The sequence below is a fragment of the Colias philodice genome, chromosome 15 (genome assembly GCF_061535455.1).
Source record: "Colias philodice isolate Cphi_HAF_F1 chromosome 15, ilColPhil1 Martin Lab GWU primary, whole genome shotgun sequence".
Classification (NCBI taxonomy): Eukaryota; Metazoa; Arthropoda; class Insecta; order Lepidoptera; family Pieridae; genus Colias; species Colias philodice.
Genome location: NC_143100.1, coordinates 201,480 through 222,698, shown reverse-complemented (window position 1 = coordinate 222,698; position 21,219 = coordinate 201,480). Strand labels below are relative to the sequence as shown.

The following is a 21,219-nucleotide window of genomic DNA, read 5'->3' as shown; positions in this document are numbered from 1 at the left end:
ATTTCAACAATATAAAAATATCGTTCCATCTCCCGAAAGCGACACAACAATGAGTCTAAAACGCGCCAGTGTAGATGATAATCAAAACAATGCGTAAACAAAACAACAGAAACTAGAAAGTGTTTGATTGATGAAATCCACTTCTATGGTATATTTGCTGCATACGAGCGAAGATATTGCTAGACGTTACTAAAACGTTACTAGGTACCTAAAAGAAATAAACTTAGAACAGCATAGATAAATTTTAATTTAAAAGAAGTAATAAAGTGTAATGTAAGTGGCTAATGTTGCATAATTACTTAAATCTAAAAAAAAAATTCAGATGCCTAATGGTTTACTCCGAATTGCATCATACACAACCAGCAGTAAAGTACTGTAAAGCGAAAGCCTAAACAACATTGTCTTTATGAATTTTGGCAATTTGGATCGCCGTCTCGATGTTATTATACGCACAAATTGGCAAATACAGTCGGAATTGCTTATAAGTTATAACTCAGCGGTATTACGGGCTCACGGGCTCACCGTCTTCTAAATAATAAAACGCGAGGACGTTAGCGTGGCGGCGCGGTGCGAAAGCAGACGTTATTTACCGTCTATAAATATTGCTAAATGTATCAACTCGCTACCTCATGTAACGCTCTCCAACTTTCGCAAAATGCTCAGGTTTAAGTAATCTTTGGTTTCCTGCAAAACGTTGATACTACAACATCAAAAAGACCTACTAAATGGAAGTTCAATAAGTTGGTAAATGCTGTTATTGTTGAAGAATTTTGGATTATGAAATTTAACACTTTGTTTAATATTTAACTTCTCGTAAAACGAAGCACAACAAAGCACCAGCTGGCTTTTATCTGAAACGTTTTGTTGTTCATAAATTTATCGATAAAGATGGTTCATGGTCGAGTATTTTAAAAATAAAAGATTCACACCTACTTCTGACATACTTATAGTGCAGACAGAGTTTAACGTCCTCTATGACATAGTTTTAAATAGCTCTAGAAAGGTGTTATGTTGCTATCTATTCCGATCTATTTACGCGACACGTAAACAATATTACGTTGCAAATCACTAACCTAATCGCCTTTGTTATCGTCGTGAGAACATCGACATTCCCACACAAGTTTGAGCTTTAATTAGGCATCACTGCAATGATCCGCACAAACGACGCGTCTGTACGCTAAACAACTTCGCAAATTGCAACATTCTCATCACTACTGTACCTACATAAAATACAATAATTCCCCAAAGCTCTCGATCGTGGGAGCGGATGAATTCCGCTGAGTATGTTTTTACCCTTATAAGAAAAAAAAGTGACAAGACGTGACGCAACAATGGGACTTTATATTGTGAGAACGAAGGGAGCCTACACTTTGATCTTTACCTGAGATGGAACCGTGCAAAATCCTTGGCAAATACAGTTGGCCATTTACTATCGTTAAAATTAATGTTGAGATAAAATATTACACAAAATTAACAAAATGAAGATTCTCCCTCTTACAGGATATAATAAAACTTGCAATAAATGTAGCTAGTAACAAGAAGGCGCCGAGAAACATTTATGAGTATAGTTACGTCACAAGGAGCAATAAAATCACCATAAAATAGCCGAGTTTTCCACGAGTCTACAATGACTTCTCTCAAGAATATAAATTTCCGGGCCGCACCTTACTTTAGAATGCAACAAATGGTTCCGTGATTAATCTTAAAAGACGTCTTCTCTTCAAAAGACTATACATCTTTTAGTAGGTAATGAATGACAAGAAAGGGTGGAGATATGAATATGAAATTCATAGTATTATCTTTAAATTAACTATACAATCAGCTGTAACACCACAGAACAAGATATCGTGATCGTTAACATTGTGATTACAATGTCAAGAGAACCGCCCTGCCCCCATTTCAAGACGATAGGCTGTTAATTCCATCGACGACAAATTTGATGAGGGTAACCCAGCCAATTTTAATTCCCCTCTTTCCAATAGCGCATGTACCGCTCGAGCGTGATATATAGCTTGGCAAACAATTAAAATAGGTGAAGTTTCCGCGGTATCGGGCACTCGGCACAAATTGCCGGTCCGCAAGTAGGCCAGTTTGCACTCCAGTGCGACCACCTTGACCCGCCGTCACAATCCACCTGCTTTTGTGCGAAAACACAATTAAACCACTTAAGTATATTATAGTAGGTATATTAGCCGCTTAGGTTGTACCCTAGAACTTGGACAGAACTGTAGTGGTCACATAATACTGAAACAAAATTCGAAAGTCCAAATGCAAATAACGGAGAGAAAAGCTATTATATAAAGTTATTGATTTTTTTGCTAGTCGGGTGTACAAGAGCGCATATTCTAATGTCCAGATATTGTATTTCTATTTATGCAAAATTTATTTAGTGGTCGTCCAGCTAGGTCATCGTTAGATGAATAGATAAGGAACTACAGACCAAAATCTAAGCTCACATCTACATCTACATCTGCTATATAAAATATGATCGATATAAAGAATTTCGTAGAAAGAATGCGCAAGAAAAGTGCACTGAACGGCACGAACAATTTCAGTAAAACGAAATATTAAATTTCATTGCTTTCACTTTCCTCGCCTTACCTGCTGTTATGCAACCTTCAATTATTATTTTAAAGCATATTTCTCTTATAAACACCTTCGAATATTTTGAGCCTTGAATTCGTAGTTTTTAATAAAATATTTCTGGCATTAGTTACATCTGTCTCGGACTTCAACCTTCTTCATTTCTTCTGGTTTTATCTATCAAAATATATATCCCAGGATATAATAATATTTTCACCTAATATAAAATTGATAAGTTAACAAATACCTATGCAAAAGCTTTGGGGCCGTTCAAGTATTACGTAAGCAGATTTCTTACCATTTTTTACCCCCCCGCCCCCCTTGTCATCAAAAGTAAGCAAAGCACTTACCCCCTCCCCCTATGCTTACGTAAAAATTTTTAGTAATAAATGTTTTTTTATATTGTTATTTTTAAAATGGGAAAATTCATGAAAATATTAGGTTTAATTGATACACAAAGTAAATGACAAAAAAATATAATCAGAAATAAAGAACGTAACTAACATAAAGAATATTTTCGGAACACATTAACAGTCTTCAGTCCATGAAACCTGAATCCATGATTCTAAGTTATCGATGACATTGGATTGCTGCTCAGTATTGTGAGTCTGCTCACTTTCATCCGATTTTGGAATGTCTACGTCACTCTCATCGAGCCATTCAACATCTTGGTGCTCTAAATTTTGAATAATGCACATCAATTCATAAGCACGACGAGCTTACAGGTCTAACTTTTCCCTCGGCGTGTTTACTTTTTTTTTACTCACCTTGGAAAAAAATGAAGCAGATTGGATTTATTTTTAGTCGCCGCTTGCAATTCTTCTTCAATTCTCTTAGATACAATAATATCTAGTTCCTTATCTGACTTTGCTTGTAATTTATAATTTCGCCAAACTTCGTTAACTAACTTTTGTACATTTTGCACTTTCGTTCCAGTATGAGATTTTTTAAAACTTTCGAACAGTTTTTGGTATAACTTGGATTTGTCTATATGATATGACATTCTAATAAGATATTTAAATTTAAATAATTAAAACGTTAAACTTTGGCTAATTGCATCAACATAAACACAAATGATAACTTTCAATGCTTACAATACGTTTAGAATCCAAACAAAACAATACTGATAGATGCGCACTTGCAGCCAGCCGGCACGAGAGTGAATTATTAGACAAGTGAATAGCGCACGGTAATTTCCCTAATGCGCGGTAATTCCCCTAATCAGTTCTCAAAGCGAGTGCCTACGCATATATTGTATTATTTGCGGGAAACCCCGAAAAAACTTAAATAACTAACGATGACGTAATCATCATCTAGACCCCCCACCCCCCATGTCATCCAAAATAAGCAAAACAGAGACCCCCCCCACCCCCCCTTGGTGCTTACGTAATACTTGAACGGCCCCTTTATAGCTTCTTCTCCTTATATTAAAAAAAACTGTCAGATGTTCTACTGCAGTATTTATGCAACACTTACACAACCGATCATTAAATGTACCAGACAAACGTTCTTCATGTAATGGTTGTTAAATTTACTCATAATGTAACCAGTGTGTTATTATCTATTGTCATATCATTAGTGATGTCGACCGCAACCATGTGCCTGTGCGGGAACATCGCATTAAATTAACAACCAATATTGTGTATTGTTCGATAGATGATCGAATTATCCATGAGTAATATTATAAAGCTGAAGAGTTTGTTTGGTTGATCGTGCTAATCTCAGGAACTATAGGTCCGATTTGAAAAATTATTTCACTGTTAGATAGCCCATTTATAGAGGAAAACTATAGACGATATAACATAAGCTAAGACCAATAGGAGCGTAGCAGTACGGGTAAAACCGCCGGACGCAGTTAATGTTAACATATATAGGTCCGTATAAATATTACAGCAAGTCTACAGTCTGACAGCAAATAAAGCTCTGTATTTTGCCCTTGAACTAAATAGAAAATAATGTTGATATTGTAATCTAATATAGGAGTTTAAATAATGTGGTTTCCTATAGTACCTACTATAATTATATGATACTGGAATCGTATGTCTATCAATTGTAAACATCTGAATCGAATTGGTTGAAATATGGTATCAAGATCAACTATACCTCAGTTATACTGTATAAATAAATAACAATTATAAGATAAGAAATAAGTACTCATGATTTGAAGATTGACGTAATAAACAAGCTTTATCTAAATTCATATAACCGAAACGTCTTTGAGACCACCTCTACTTCTCTAGTACGCAAGATGACCTACAAAGAAATAGGTAAATAACCATTGTTTTGAATCTTTTTGAAATAAATTCAAACGTAAAACAACACGAATTTTATTATAATTTTACCAATATTCCTCATTTACAAAATGAAACGAGTTTAGCGACCACCCGATACACACTCCATAGTAATAGGAAAACAATGCAAACCGACATTATTGAGCAATCTTTGTTTAAAATCACCTACTTTTATAATTATTAGCTTTATACATTCAACCTAAGCATTCAACATACAAATCTAATGACAAAACTCACTAAACGATTTATTCAAAGTAGATATGTATTACAATATTTATCTTGAAAAAGTCAAAGATAGGTACTATAGTGAACGGGGAATAATATTCGTGTAATAAGTACTTTCAGAACAATAGACAACAATCGCAGAATAGCTGTGACGTCACACAATAAATCTCCACGCTCAAATTTAACCTCTGCAGTCCTACTGTATCTTTTGAAAAATAACAAAAAGTACAACATACCTATTGTTGTATATTGCTATAACCTACTGCATTTGTTGCCCAGAATATTCTATGATTACTGATTACTTATTCAGACGATAATAATTGCTTACTGAATAAACGCGTATTACGATTCATTTAGCGTCCGTGTAACATAACGCCTGGAAATAGAAATAATTGAAGGTTTATCAACTGATTATATCTATCATTGAGTTAAAATAAATAGTAAAAATTCAATCGATTAACTATGAATGAAACACCGAAATTAGACCAAACTATATCCTGACTAATATTATGAAAACTAAAGTGTGTGTTATTATTGCGTTTTCCGTAACAGCAAAACTTCTGACGCAATTTTAATGAGTTCTGGCAAATACTTATATGAGCCTTTAGCTAAGAACGTAGGCTTCTTTTCTGTCTCAGAAAACCTACTTACGACCTTCAATCTTCACAAGGTTATTGGTAAAACGTGAACTGAAGATATAAAAAGAAATATCAGCATATTATATATTTAGTGTGGGAACGTAAAACCAGTCGACTCCTGCAGACCTGTCATCACCAATTTGTAGCAATTGCTTCGTTTATCGATGGCATGTCGATTTGACGAGCCACTCAATTGTTCTCACATTCGACTCACCTTCCCGACTGATAAACTCGTGCTAATTACGAAGAAATCTGTTGACAAACAATGTGGGACATCACAAACAATTTTTTAAAGTGGGGTAGGATAGCTTTGGTGAACGATGTCAGACAATGTAAAACTTTTCTGAATAACTCACATAGAATCTCAACCATCACATGTTAAAATCCAGACCTCACGATGCAAAATAACTTCTAGTTTTTAAACGACATATCTATACCAATAGCAAAAATATAGATCGACTCAAAATAGATCCATATAAAGATATGCGGGAAGAATAAATTGAATTTTCTCCAACACCGGCTGCAGCCTCAAGTGGGACGTTCAATTACGCTAGGTCAACGAGATTTCTACGACTTCCACTTATGTCCAATACACCCATACAAAGAAATCAATCTTCTTTAATAACTGCCGAGTCGCCTAATCAGAATCTATAAAAAACTTTGCAGGGGACATCTCGAATGTTCAGTAAATTTATTTTGCAACGCTATAAGATTTTAAACAATTTACTTACGTTGAGACAGATTCATATCATTTATATATTGTTCCCTGTCTTGCTTATTTGCTCAACAGAGTATATTTATATGCAGGTAGGTAGGTACTTATTTGTTTTATATTACAGCTTGTATTACCCGTAAACAAGTATCAACCCTAACCAGATAAAGAATCGAATATTTAAAATACAATAGAATCCAAAGCCCACACGTCGCTACCTCGAGTACTATCAAATGTCGCGGCTGTGGTCCCTCAGCGCGGATGTAACCTTGAAAGAGATTCCGTCCGATGTTCGCCGGGGCGGGTCTAGCGCGCGGGCCGGGTGCCGCAGCCAACGAACGCCCGCCAAAAACCGGATCCGAACCGAAACCGTTCACATTGACCGCGTAAACTTCCAGAAGCATTTTAACGAATTTTCGTCACACGAGTATAAATTTATACGCATGAATATTATTAAAACTTTAAAGAAATATAGTATTAAGTTGAATGTCTTTCAAATATTTTATAAGTTGGTATGTCAATGCCTTTACTCATAAGTCAAGGAAGTAAGCAAAGAGCAAATTGCTGAGATATAAACTGAGTAAACCGCAAACAGTATCTGTTGACTCGCGTACGAGTTGAACGGAACGAGTTATCGTCGGCTGCGAGTAATTATGAAGCCTGTCAATGGAATGTTCTAGCGAACAGTCACGGTGTCCAGTATCCACAATGAGCTGAATTAACTCAACGCCCGCATATTTTACATTTCCGTCAATTTGTAGCCGAACGAGGTTCACCTAATAGCCCACTAATGTTGTGATTGTATAGAAATGACTAATCACGAATCATTTCAAATACACCTTCAGATGACATTTTTGGTACAACTGCATATTTGACATAGGTACATAGGTAATTGGAGATATGATAATTGTATGTGGAAAAGGAGAATATATAATGAAATTCTCTTTCATTTTATCGCATGCTAAATATATAACTACTATAAACCTTCTTTTGCATTGTAAGCTGAGATAAGACCGTAACAAATATCCGATAACGCAGATATGAGCCTTAGAACCAATCAATTATTGAAGCCCGGTGAAAACAAACCGTTTCGCCTGCATGCACTCCGGCAGATGTTATATTTTAACAATTGATTAAACCGTTTTATAAAGCGTATTCCATCTCTGTTAATTATACCGTAATCGTAATACAGCTGTGTTACGGTGTATCTAAACTTGTCCCGTCAACGTGACCCCCAACTAATTTGCATGTGCAGAATTATGCGATAATGCGATATTTACTGCGCCTTTTTATGGCACACTAATCGTGAACAATAACGTCGCGATAGCATTGTCTCATTGGCCCACTTCTTAATGCATAATAGGACGACGACTTAAGCATACTTTCTATTATTCACTTAGGAAGTAAATAATTTAAATAAACACAATTGAAGTCAATATTAACCCTCTTCCATACCTCGTTAATGTACAATATTGATAAATTGTTTTAAGGCATTGGATTAACGGTTACTTAACTAGAACTCGCTTCAAACATCATTGCAAGCTAGTAGAGAGCTCCGAGCAGCATTATCCATCCCACGATAAGGCGAATGCCGGCTGGCGCGCTCAGTGCAGCCGCACCGGGCGGAGGGGACCAGCGGCGGAGAGCGGGGGGAGGCGCCCCCCGGTGACGTCACGCGCCGTAATTATTTCCATTGAGCCGAGCGTGCGCGAACTGAGTCGACGGCTAACGAACGCCGTCCCGGAGCCAACGAGAATTACATCTTTTCTAGTACGCGTCCGACTTTTAGCAAGTACGTTCGTTACTGTAGGCCGAACCGCGAGGCCGTTATTCAGTGCGAAGTGTGACAGTGTGTTGTGAATGAAGATTGTCGTGTGGAATACATCTCGGTTTATCATTTTTGTATCATAAAAGTGCCCTTCGTGTGAGCGCCCCCGTTCGCCCGCCGTTTGTTGACGCGGGTCTGGCTTTCTATTGAGCGCGCTGGACGACCGAATCGATGAAGAGCCACGGTCGGCCAGAATGACAACTCGCACATTGATCGAGTGAGTGTCGACAATAGAACTTACTTCTTATGTTTTTAGTGCGAGATGGTTACGCGACCGTGTCGCCAGGGGACTGTTATCGGACGATCTATATTTGTCAGTTTCTCGAACACATCAGGGCGGCCGCGGCTCGTGCGGGCGGACCGGTGCAATGTGCATCGCGACAAACACTAATTAGCAAATGACAAAGAGAACGGCCGCCGCTCGCACAATGAAACCCCCGGTCTTTGACCGCACTCGCGTTTGATCTAATAGACACGTCTTAAATTACTCGTGTTAAAATATTAATCTAACCTCGGTGAAAGTGAGAGGTTTCACATTCTAGAAATGAATATGAAACTGCTTTAAATTCAAAAATAAATATTCAATTAACTAAATATCAATGCTAACTAGGTAGTTCGCACAATAATCATTTATAATTACTTCTCTGTTTGCTAAGATAAAACAAAAAACATTAACTTTGTTAACGTAAACACTTAGTTAACGATTAACAATGTAAAATACCTATTTAATTGTATCTTGAAACACTTATAAGATCATACTGTATGTTATTCCAAGCGGAATTACCTTTTTATTCAATATATTACGTTGCTCGTTTCACGTCACTTATAATCTAGTGAATTCCATATTATGAACCTGTTTCTTATAAAAATAACAAACACATTTTTATCTACTTACATAACTGATAGTAATAATAGTAATATATATTCGTCCCTTTCAACAAACAAGTTGATCCATATTTAAGAGATATTTTTCTCAATTTCAGGAACTATTCAATCCAATGGTGATTGGATGACGATCTCAGCTCGCTCCCCGGATAAGGAGCCGACGCCACCCAAGCAGATCAACTACGCCGAGCCGCTCGTCGAGTCCGTGCGCGTGTACCTGGCCAATGAGCTGCCCACCAAGCAGCTAGCGCTGGTGCCCCGCGCCGCGTCGCCGCCCGCCAGCCACCCGCCCGCGCCGCCCGTGTGCCATGCGGACATCGTGACCGACACGGCCCGAGAAGACATCAAAGGAATCAACTTCGAAGCTCGTCTCAACCGAAATGACCTAAACAACAACGCGTCACGCCGTCAGAACGAAACTCGTGAAATGCCAAACCAAGCTGAACTCATGCAGCGACAACCGCTGCTGGCTCGCAACGTCAAGTTGGACGCGCCCCAACCGACCACAGACGAGTCCGATCCCGATCAGGACCACTCCCCGCAGCGCACTCACGCCGGTGACTTCATAGTCGAACTGCCACCGGGCACGGTCAGGGAGGAAAGATATCCAAAGGAAATATGGAAGACAATAATTTCATTCTTCTTCCTGTTCATATGCGTATGCATAAACATGATGTCTCTGTCGCTCGTGCACGAGCGACTTCCAGACAGAAACACAACGGCCCCACTGAATGATATAGTGCTAGATAACATAACGGCGCGGGACTGGGGACTGGCGGTGTCAGAATATCTCATTATGATATCGACGACTGTGGCAATGCTAGTGGTAGTTTTCCACAAACACAGATTCATCGTCGCGCGCCGCTTGTTTTTCATCATCGGTCTGCTATATTTGTACCGATCGCTCACCATGTTCGTAACCGTCCTTCCCGTTTCGAGCACAACATATTATTGCAGTCCCAAGAGCAACAATACGACACCGCTTCTCGTTATAAGAAGGATGTTCTATTTAATATCAGGATTCGGCCTGTCCATCAACGGAAAGCATACGTACTGTGGAGACTATATTTACTCGGGACACACCATGGTCCTAGTGTTGAGTTATCTCATAGTCGCAGAATATTCACCAAAGAAGCTGTGGCCCGTCCACTGGGCGATGTGGGGCTCCGCCCTACTCGGAGTGTTGTTCGTGCTGCTCGCCCACGGCCACTACACGGTGGACGTGGTGATCGCGTATTACATAACCACCAGACTGTTCTGGACATTCCACTCGCTGCTGGTAACGCCGCACCGGACCGGCAACGGCTACAACCACTACATGATCCAGCGCGAGTGGTGGTACTGGATCTTTACGTACCTGGAGCGGAACGTGCGCGGGCCGGTGCCGCGGCGCTACGACTGGCCGCTGCCGTGGCCGCGCACCAAGCTGTTCAGCCGCCTCAGCTAGTGACGCGCGCGTCCGCCGTCGCCGCCCCCGCCGGAACGCGTATGACGCTCACCTTCTGCGAATGCCGCTTCAGCACCTGCAGCTCCTTTGGACTGGTGCGCGTGCAGATGGCTAAGGTGAGCGTGTAGTCGAACTGATGGACGATCAGGTTCAGGTAGACGGTCTCCTCCCAGTCGATTTCGGGATCGCCGATGGGCAGCTTCTTGGAATCCTTGCGGAAGACTTCGACGTCAGTCTGCGAACAAGCCGGCCGGCGATGCAGCGGTTAGCCTCGATCTGGCGCCGTGCGTGCGCGTCGCGGGGCCCGCGCGCCCACGGCGGTTACATGTGATACACGATAGACTCTGTGCGTGCCGCGAGTAGCGACCTCCCTAGCGCAAAATGTTCTATTTAATACCTAAGACCTCTGTATGCTTTTATTGTTAATAGATTAAGAGATCAAATTTTTATTTGACGATGAACAATAACAAATGATCAATTACTATAATGAACTGTCAACTGTTGAAAATTTGAAATTTTTGTTTTGTAATTGTATATTTTACTAGCGGTCCGCCCCGGCTTCGCGCGTGGTACATATTTATGTTTTCTCTACATAAGAACCATCCTGGTACTTCAAGGAATATAATAAAAAAAGAATTATCGAAATCGGTCCACCCGTTCTCGAGTTATGCGCTTACCAACACATTTTGCGATTCATTTTTATATTATAGATAAGTGGTTATAATCAATCTCGAGTCTAACAAAGAACATACTATTTATTAACAAAAATATACTGTGATTCGTTTTTGAATAACGTTGACTGAGTGCGTGCGTGTGGCGAGTGGTTGTATTAGTGCATACTACGAAGTACATTCTTGTTGTAATAGCAGCCTATTGTAAGAAATAATATTTTTATATTGTTTAAAATAAAGTACATTATAACTGTTGTAAAGCAGACTTTTGTATTTCCAAAAAATATTTCTCGTAGAATTTGATAATTTTAATCCGTATGGTGCTAAATCTAGGATCTTATCTAGCGAAATTTCAATGAACATATAAGGCAAGTCTTATACGCTAAACGACATTAGATAACGATAGTCTGAATATAAATACTTTTGTGACTTGCTGCACAAACTGAATTCATTTACATTATGTGCTTTTAAATCAGAACAAAGACTCGATACGTGAAGGTCTACCAGTTTAATATTTTTACTTACGTCATAATGCAAGCTAAATAATGCTTAGGTTTGTGTATAAGTACTATTGAAATTGAATATTGATGTTTAGCAAGAACCTATTACGTATATTATGATAACCGTCTCATATCCTTAGTATGTAAAGTGTTTATCTTCACGTATTTGTAAAACCTCAATATCATAACGTTGAATCGAAATTCGATAGAAAACATTGCATTTATACATTATTTTGTTTCTACACTTGTTAGAAATAATCTTTGCAATATGTCATTGATGTCTTTGTCGTGTAAGCGAGCAGAAACTAAAATCTAAATTGTAGTCGGCCTTACTCTTTTATAGTTTAAGTAACATGATCTGTAGCAACACACTGTCACACGACCAAAGTGTAACCTCGTAGTTATTGTATTGGTACTTTACTGGTTCCACTTCGGTCGCGTGGCACGGAGCGTGCACCCACGCCAGTTGCTAGCTATTCGGTACTCACTTCGTATTTGGGCAAGTATCGGGAGGAACCCTTGACGTGTCGCTTGCGGACAAAGAACAGCAGATCGTCGCAGTCTATAGACTGCTCCTCTTGGAACAGGAAGTGGCGCACGAACAGGTCGGTCCAGTACGTCGTCCCCTGCAGCACTACGAAGCCGGAATCTGAAAAATCACACTTAATACTATCTCGTTTCCTATTTCCGGACCCTTTTCTTCTCTTTTGCTATATTTAATCTATTTTTACCGCTTCCGAGTCCACGGCCAGTGTAGTTACCTAAAGTCAAGTGCCTTCGAGGATTGTTTAGTGTTTACCCTTAACTATTAGATTGTATATAGTTAACTTATAGCTGTTTTAATACATATTTCAGTTGTAAACAAATCGTTTAGAATACTGTTATCAAATGTGATAATAAATTACTAGTTATGTTTGCTTCGTCAATGCACTTTATATCATGTTTTAATGTATTTTAATGTTTAAGGATTGTTTTAAGCTTGTTCAAGGTCACTTTATTATTAAGTTTGGATCGTGGCTACTGAGCGAGAGCACTGCTTCGCTCCTCTGTATATATATTGGTCACTGAACATGGCGCTTTTTCGCAGTCATATGCCTAATGAATTGTAACAAAAATGAAATGAGATTTGTACCTCCGAAAGATATTTATTATATATTGTAAATATAATTTATTGTTTAAGAGATCAAAGACGAATAAAATAATGTAATGATTGAACTTTTATATATTTTGTTCAAATTATTCTGTGTAACGAAACACTAAAATTGTAAATTCACGAAATCAAATAACCGTTCATAAATGTTAGTGAATGGCGTAAATTATGAATGATATAAATATTATAATCTACATTCCGTAAGATAATACAGAAGCTTTAGTTATCTGGATGTGCTTGAACTAATTGTCAATAGAATTCAAATAGTTACTATTTTATTTATGTATGAGAGATAATAAGGCATGAAAGGAAAACATTGTGTAATTGAAGATATAACCATTTATACCATTGCTGTTGTGGATCAAAGTTCAATAAATGTCTTTTCTAAATTTTGTTTCTTTTTGTCACATTCCCATGTCCTATATTTTTAAGTATTATGAAGATATGAATGAAGTCTTTTATTAAATAACTAGTAATAACAGGTATCTCTAGTGGAACATTTACTGAGCTATAAAAACATATTATGGAATACTAAGATTAGAAAATGCAGTGAATTATATTTTTTATAAATTAATCCTTATTTTAATTTGATGCAGATTTTTTCAAAGAGTAGATAAAGTCATGAACATTAATGGCTATTCATCTTTGTGTTATGTATGTTTGTTTGATGGCCACATTGAAGAATTACTTTTTCTTCATAACCCTTTTTTTACTACCAGTACTTTTTAACATTTAGGGCCGATTTTTCAATCCCTTACCCGTCCAATAAAGTATTACACAATAATATTAAAAATTCATCTGTAAACTGTCAATTGCGGGCAATAAGAATACATTTTGAAATGGTAGTTTCATACGTTATTTGTCGAATAACCAAGAACCAAACCAAGGATTGAAAAATTAGCCCTTAATAACTAATTTTATCATTTTGTTATTGCCATTGAGCTGGTTTTCTTCGTTTTCCACCAGATGGCATTGTAATAAAATGTGAGAATATTTTTTTCAAGAAAATAAACTTGACACAATATTTTATTCTGTATTACAGTACAGCACTGGTAAAGATTAAATGTACTGTATCCTGATTTTAAATCAACTTTAAAGTAGTTTGTTTTTACATATATAGACTGTCTAATTACAAACAACTTATAAAATTACTTAGGCAGTGAAATCATCAATAGTTTGCCTCACACTTTTACATATAAATAACCATAATTAAATATAATTCATATACAAATTTGCATACAATATAATATAAAAAAATTAAATGGAAGCTAAACAAGATGATTCATCAGATTGTAAGAGATAGATATCCTTTTAGAACAAATGTAATGAATATACTAAACAGTTAATAACATAAATTTTTACAATTATTAATTAACTTTATTTTTTGATTCTCATAAAATGTTAATTCTTTTTTCCAAAATAATAAATTGAGATTAATAACATTTAGCTATATATCATTACAATGAGTCTCATTACTTCATTTCTGTAGACTGCATAACTGCAGTTTTTTGAGGCAAATCTAAAGAAAGGTTTTTGACTTTTTGGTACAACTTTTCAGATACAATATATAAGAAAATTATAGAACATTGTTAAGTTGGTCAGTAAACAATTTGATGAATTATCAGTTAAATTGTAGATCTTCATAAAAGATATAAGTATGATGGTAAACTACACATACTACAAAATTCATTATGAAGCATCAATAAACGGATTTATTGATACCTACTTCATACTTCCACCATAGATGGTAATGATTATGTTTCAATTGTTCTTAAATATCATCATCAATAGTTAGGAACTTATAATTGCTGAATAAATTAGAATAATTATAAAACATCATTTGATTTTATTTCATGTGGCATTGTTATTTCATTTCCAATGTAGAAATTACAAAAATAATAAGATGATCATAGAACAAATTATTTAACAAACTATCTACATAATTGTATATAGAAAATATTGTTAAAATTATCGAGCGCCCACTTACCGTCTTTCATCAACTGCCGCATCTCTTTGGTTCGCTGAAAATTTATTTCCTCCAGCAATTGCTCCAACATTGTCGCGTGTTGCAAATAATTGGATCCTCCCAATGCCATCGTTATTGTATACCCGTTTAGGTATCCCAAAACAAAAACACTCGAAACTTTTTTGTCAACACATCACTTAAAAATTCTGAATTGTGCTTATTTCACCTACTGCACTGGTTTTCTTTGGCAAGTAAACAACTGTAGGTAAGGCACCATCAGATAAAAAAATTAGCTTTTATTGAAAATATTCGTGTAATCAATTAAATAAGAACAAAAACACCACTATATATACAAATTTCATAAAAAAAATCCACTCCTATTGGACATTTCACATTAAGTTCACATTGGTGGTCTTGCCGATTGCAGAGAAATGTCAAAGTCAACGTCAAATTTAAAAGCACAGAACCGAGAGTAAAACAAACTTGATAAATTAATTACCTATCTGTTCTGTGCAAGAAGCTTAAAGCCGGGTATCCACTAGGGTTGTTGAGGATTCCTCTTCCGCTTCCTCATAATGCGGAAGTTCCGCAATATTTTGGGTTCCTCTACCGTTACCGCATCCTCAAAAATGAAAATAAAAAAATCCTCTTCCGCTATCGCTTCCTCAAAATTTAGAGGAAATTTATGAGGATGCTGATCCGATCTGGCGGCGAATTTACAAAGCATATTTAAACTAATATATATACAGGGTGTCCCAAAAAGTAGTGATATACTGAAGCTGGGAGGTAGAGGACTTAGAGGGCTATCCGAATCACCCCCATGTGTGTTATGCGATTTTTCGTATTTTCGGAGTTATTACATTTTTTTCAATTTTTCATCTATCGCCGAGTACGATGAGATTTTTATTTATGGTGACGTGAATTATTGCGCTAGATGCTTGTTTTTTTTTGTGTGCTAAGCTGAAAGATAGGCCAATTCAGTATGGTAACATTTACTATCGTTAGATCTTCGAATGGAATAAAAAAAAGAATTAAATGCTATGAAAGATAAAATTACCCAGTATGTTCATAACTTCAAGGGCCCATAAAAAAATAAAATCACATAAAAAAGGTTTTCCATTTGGCTTTTAAAAACTTGCTCTATCGATCAGGTAGCTACCTTAAAAATTTCATTTTATTATTCTGAAGGCTTCAATCGAAAAATTGAAATCTAAATGTGGTAAGTGCAAAATTTTTATTAACATGATGATTATTAAAACCAATAAATAGGTGTTTAAAAATGAATTTTTTTTTAAATAGCCCCGCTGTTGCTCAATGCAAGTGCGACATCACCGTAAAAAGTTGTCTTTTTAATGTCTGAATGCTCTTTTATCATTTTTAATGGTTTCTTCTGCTACTATGAATTTCCGGGTTATTTCGTCCAAATTGTGGCAGTCTCTCGTCTTTGTAGTATCCCCACGGAAAAAATTCAATAGGGTTTATGTCCGGAGACCGTGGAGGCCAGGCTAAAGGGCAAAAATACCCTGAAAGATGGATTGGTCGTTGCAGCCTGCGCATGCGCCGGTGACGCCTGCTTTAAAGCCTGGCCTCCACGGTCCCTCGAATAAACCCCATTGATTTTTTTTCAATGGGGATACTAAAAAGACCTCGGCTACTTGAGAGAATGCCCCAATTTGGACGAAATAACCCGGAAATTCATAGTAGCAGAAGAAACCATTAAAAATGATAAAAAAGCATTCAGACATTTAAAAGACAACTTTTTACGGTGATGTCGCACTTGCACTGAGCAACAGCGGGGCTATTTAAAAAAATTCTGGTAATTAAACACCTATTTATTGGTTTTAATGATCATCATGTTAATAAAAATTTTGCACTTACCACATTTAGATTTCAATTTTTCGATTGAAGCCTTCAGAATAATAAAATGAAATTTTTATGGTGGCTACCTGATCGATAGAGCAAGTTTTTAAAAGCCAAATGGAAAACCTTTTTTATGTTATTTTATTTTTTATGGGCCCTTGAAGTTATGAACATACTGGGTAATTTTATCTTTCTTGGCATTTAATTCTTTTTTTTATTCCATTCGAAGATCTAACGATAGTAAATGTTACCATACTGAATTGGCCTATTTTTCAGCTTAGCACACAAAAAAAAACAAGCATCTAGCGCAATAATTCACGTCACCATAAATAAAAATCTCATCGTACTCGGCGATAGATGAAAAATTGAAAAAAATGTAATAACTCCGAAAATACGAAAAATCGCATAACACACATGGGGGTGATTCGGATAGCCCTCTTGGTCCTCTACCTCCCAGCTTCCGTTCATCACTACTTTTTGGGACACCCTGTATATGTTTGTATTTGAGTTACGAGTCGGACTCTACTATTAGATTAAATTAAATTAAATTAAATAAAGAATTATGAATTATGAATTACTAACGAACAAGAGTAGAGTCTTACCGCCATATTTATATCTGCGCCTAACACTTATCTCTAAACATAATAATATAAGTAACATTTTCTCTCATACTCAGAAGAAACATATTTTACCAAAGATATCAAAATGATGAATCGAATGTCAAAACTCAAAAGTCATTTTAAAATAAAAAACAAACAAGTTGTTTAAGCTTACATAATATACAATGTATCTACCAGTTAGTTTTTTTTTTTGTGGAAATCGCCTAATGTCGCTTCTGGCACTGAGATAGATTAGGTTTTTTCGAGTAATATGCATAAACAAAAGCTCATCTGAGTCCGGCTTGTGACTCAAATAGTAGTACTTAGAGGCTTTGTAAATTCGCGATCGGGCGAGCTAACCTCCCCCTAACCCTAAAACATCAATATATGTACAGACAGGAGAATGGCTTTTGTTTTAATTTTTAATTTTAAAAGATTTTGTTTTTTAATTTTGATTATAATTTCCTATCATCCTCATCCTCATCTGCTTCCTCTTCCGCTTCCTCATCCGCATCCTCTTCCTCAAAAAAAAAATGTTGTGTGGTTTTATGAAACCACGGTAAAAGTGAAACTGTTCGAACGGTTCCGAACACTGCTTTGTGTAGCGCATGTCGCGTGACGGTCGGCTGCCGAGTAGGTATACCTACTGGGCAGCCGCGATACACGCGACATGCGCTACACAGACCAAAAAGTTTGAGACCATGTAATAAAAGTTTCACTTTAAAATATCCTCTTCCTCATCCGCATCCCCTAAATTTGTGTGTGAAAATTCCTCTTCCTCCTCCTCTTCCTCATAATCACTTCCTCAACAACCCAAGTATCCACTTAGGTTTGGCATCTTAGAGTACCTATATATTACAGTAGTATAGAGCGAGTGTATTGCACAAATTCCTCAGTGCACATCGTAGGCCAGATGAGCTATAGATAATATTATATAGATGTGTGTGTGACAAATAGGGATGGGTAGGTATCTATTGCGTGCCGAGCTATCGATAAGTTATGTAAATAAATATGTATCTTTTGTAAATTTTATGTTCAATATGTTATTTAAGGAGAAATGTATGAATAAAGTATAAATATGTCATTTTAAATTTGTTTGCCAAGAGAATAAAGTGTGTATTCCATTTGAATATTTCTTGTATTAATTTTAAGTAGTTACTTAAAAAAAATATGTTTATGAATATCAGAAAAACGAGTTCGATATTAAAGTTAATAAAATAAAAATTCGGGTTTGGTGCTATTTCTTTAATAATAAATGAAACAATAATAATAATGTTTTAAAAATGTTAAATAAAAATAAGAAATAATTAGTAATTTAAAATGATAATATAATAAATCATATAAATATTTTTTTAATTTAATTTTATCCATTCTACTATAAAATGTTTGTCTGCGTTCAAGGTTCTTTGGAATGAACATTGAACGCAGACAATAGACATTTTTTAATTTGTCTTTTGAGTTTTGAAATGTCAATGTCGTTTTTGATGCAGTGCTTGTTTCTGCCGGTTTTGGCGGTTTCTACCTGTGGTTTCTACTTTCATGTTTTAGTATCTTTTCATTGAGAAAAATAAAGTAACTACCTACTTCAAAATATAACTATAATTCATGACCGATAACAACATGGTGCAAAATGATAATGGTTGGTCTCCTGACGATACATTGCGCATCCTAATCGCATCTGATATTCATTTGGGATATCAAGAAAACGACGCCGTACGCGGCGATGATAGTTTTATAGCTTTTGAAGAAGTTCTTTCTTCAGCTGTTCAGTATGATGTTGATTTCGTACTGCTTGGAGGAGACCTGTTCGATCATGCCAAGCCATCGCCGAGTTGCATGTACAAATGCACGGAAATCATTCGCAAGTATTGTTTTGGCGATAAGCCTATAAACATTGAAGTATTATCTGATCAATTGGAAAACTTTTCACGGGCTGTTAATTACGAAGATCCTAATTTAAACGTGTCGTATCCAATATTGTCTATTCATGGAAATCACGATGACCCAGTCGGACAAGGCAGCGTCAGCTCTCTCGACATATTATCTATCACTGGTCTAGTCAATTATTTCGGCAAATGGACTGATTACACAAAAGTCCGGATATCTCCAGTGCTAATTCAAAAGGGTGATACTAAATTATCTCTATATGGATTGAGTCATTTGAAAGACCAGCGGCTTGCTCGTTTGTTTGCAGAAAAAAAGGTTGAAATGGATCTAATGGAAAATGGAGCAGATTGGTTTAACATACTTGTGTTACATCAAAACAGAGCTGATAGAGGTCCCAACAATTATATTTCTGAAAGTGTGTTACCCAAATTTTTAGATCTAGTTATATGGGGACATGAGCATGACAGTCAGGTGTTCCCAATGAAAGATGTAAAAAGGGAAGATGAAGGCTTCTTTGTTATCCAGCCCGGTAGCACTGTGGCCACTTCTATGGCAGCCGGCGAGGCCTTACCTAAACATTGTGCGTTGTTGCAGCTTCACAAAAAGGAGTATATAGTCACACCAATTCCCTTAAAAACTGTAAGGCCGTTTATATTTAAAACAATTGTATTATCAGAAGAAAATTTGGGTGAGGATAATGTTAACGAAAATGAAAAAGTACAAAATTTCTTGAAAGTTAAAGTAAATGAGGCCATAGCTGAAGCAGAAAAACTTAGGAGTGGCGATCCCAAACAACCAACCATGCCCCTCATTAGGCTCAGTGTTTTCTATGAAAGAGATGACCAGGATTTTAACCGTGTAAGGTTTGGTCAAAATTTTAATGGTCAAATAGCGAATCCTAATGATTTGTTAATTATGAAGCGGGAAAAGAAGATCCGCGATAAAAAAGAGCGTGTCTGTGAAGAGGACGATACGGCGCCGCACGTGGAAGTTACATCAGAAGTAACAGATGTTGAAACTCTTTTACAGGCTTACTATGATTCTCAACCTCCTGAAAAACAACTATCTGTTTTATCCGTTCGTGCCATCACTGAAGCCATTAAAGATTTCACATTAAAACGTGATGATGATGTGTTTCGTCGCGTTCTCGATGCGCATCGCCGCCGCTGCGTCGAGTCACTTCTGGAATCTACAGCTGAAACCGAGGAAGAAATGAATGATCGTATGCGAATGTGCAAAGAGGCGTTAGACGCGGCTGACGCCGATCAGTTGAAGAGCTTAATAGATGCGGCGAGTGCAAAAGATGAGGCCAAGCGTAAAGATGAGAAACAATTAATTGTACTAGTGAAAAGGGAGTCTATAGTGCTGTCGAGCGACGATGAGAGCACATCCACGGGCCGCAGTCGCGGTAAAGGTGCGCGCGGAGGGCGCGGGCGCGGGAGGGGCAAGGGTCGAGGCAAGTCCCCGCAAGCCGCGCCGCCGCCGGTGCCCGAGCGACGGACGCCTAAGCGATCGGCTGCGCAGAAAACTACATCGTGGCTTCAAAGTCTCACCAGTGATCGTACGTTACGTCGCCGCAAAGACTCTTCCGAAATTGAAATCTCTGATTAGTGTATAATATTTTATCTCATAAGTATTCATATTTAAGGGTATTGTAAGAATAATTATAATATCTTGAATATATCGAGGTATAATTTTTTTGATAAAATTGTGAATCTTTTTAATGTGAAGTAAAAATTTGTATTTCATTGAAAAATGCACAACCTGTTTCAGTTATTTCTTTACAATCAAAGATGGTTTCAGCTGTAGATTTATTTACTTGACTTAAAGTAGTTTTTGTAATTCCTCTCTTTTATTGAACCAATCATAACTGCACAGTCCTTTAAATATACATACATGCTTAATTCACAGCAGTTTGATGTAAGGCAGCTCTATATCTATGAATATTCCTAAGTAGATATTTGATCAGCCTGGATA

The 21,219-nt window shown here is 36.9% G+C and overlaps 3 protein-coding genes and 1 long non-coding RNA gene across 5 annotated transcripts in view; 2 read left to right on the top strand and 2 right to left on the bottom strand.

The window, feature by feature from the left end:
• Window positions 1-13,320, top strand: part of LOC149481992 (phosphatidylcholine:ceramide cholinephosphotransferase 2-like) — a 104,884-nt gene extending 91,564 nt beyond the window's left edge. Inside the window, exons 1-2 of one of the 2 annotated variants that reach the window (XM_089704287.1) lie at window positions 8,135-8,494; window positions 9,261-13,320. In XM_089704287.1, the coding sequence (XP_089560413.1) occupies window positions 9,287-10,609 (1,323 nt within the window). In that variant the 5' untranslated portion in view covers window positions 8,135-8,494; window positions 9,261-9,286 and the 3' untranslated portion in view covers window positions 10,610-13,320. Of the gene's footprint in view, window positions 1-8,134; window positions 8,495-9,260 lie in introns of those variants that run through there. The other variant, XM_089704286.1, reaches the window with a different exon arrangement.
• LOC149481991 (uncharacterized protein KIAA0930 homolog) overlaps window positions 1-15,310 on the bottom strand; it is a 41,087-nt gene extending 25,777 nt beyond the window's left edge. The window contains exons 1-3 of the mRNA XM_089704299.1: window positions 14,918-15,310; window positions 12,269-12,429; window positions 10,662-10,844 (exon numbers count right to left, since the gene is read on the bottom strand). Coding sequence (XP_089560425.1) covers window positions 10,662-10,844; window positions 12,269-12,429; window positions 14,918-15,026 — 453 coding nt within the window. The 5' untranslated portion in view covers window positions 15,027-15,310. The remainder of the gene's footprint in view (window positions 1-10,661; window positions 10,845-12,268; window positions 12,430-14,917) is intronic.
• The window catches only part of LOC149481985 (uncharacterized), a 191,832-nt gene that overhangs the window by 89,048 nt on the left and 81,565 nt on the right, over window positions 1-21,219 (bottom strand). The window lies entirely within an intron of this gene.
• mre11 (double strand break repair nuclease mre11) lies at window positions 18,836-20,998 on the top strand. The gene has a single exon (XM_089703784.1). The coding sequence runs from the start codon at window positions 18,961-18,963 to the stop codon at window positions 20,851-20,853; it is 1,893 nt and encodes a 630-aa protein (XP_089559910.1). The 5' UTR covers window positions 18,836-18,960; the 3' UTR covers window positions 20,854-20,998.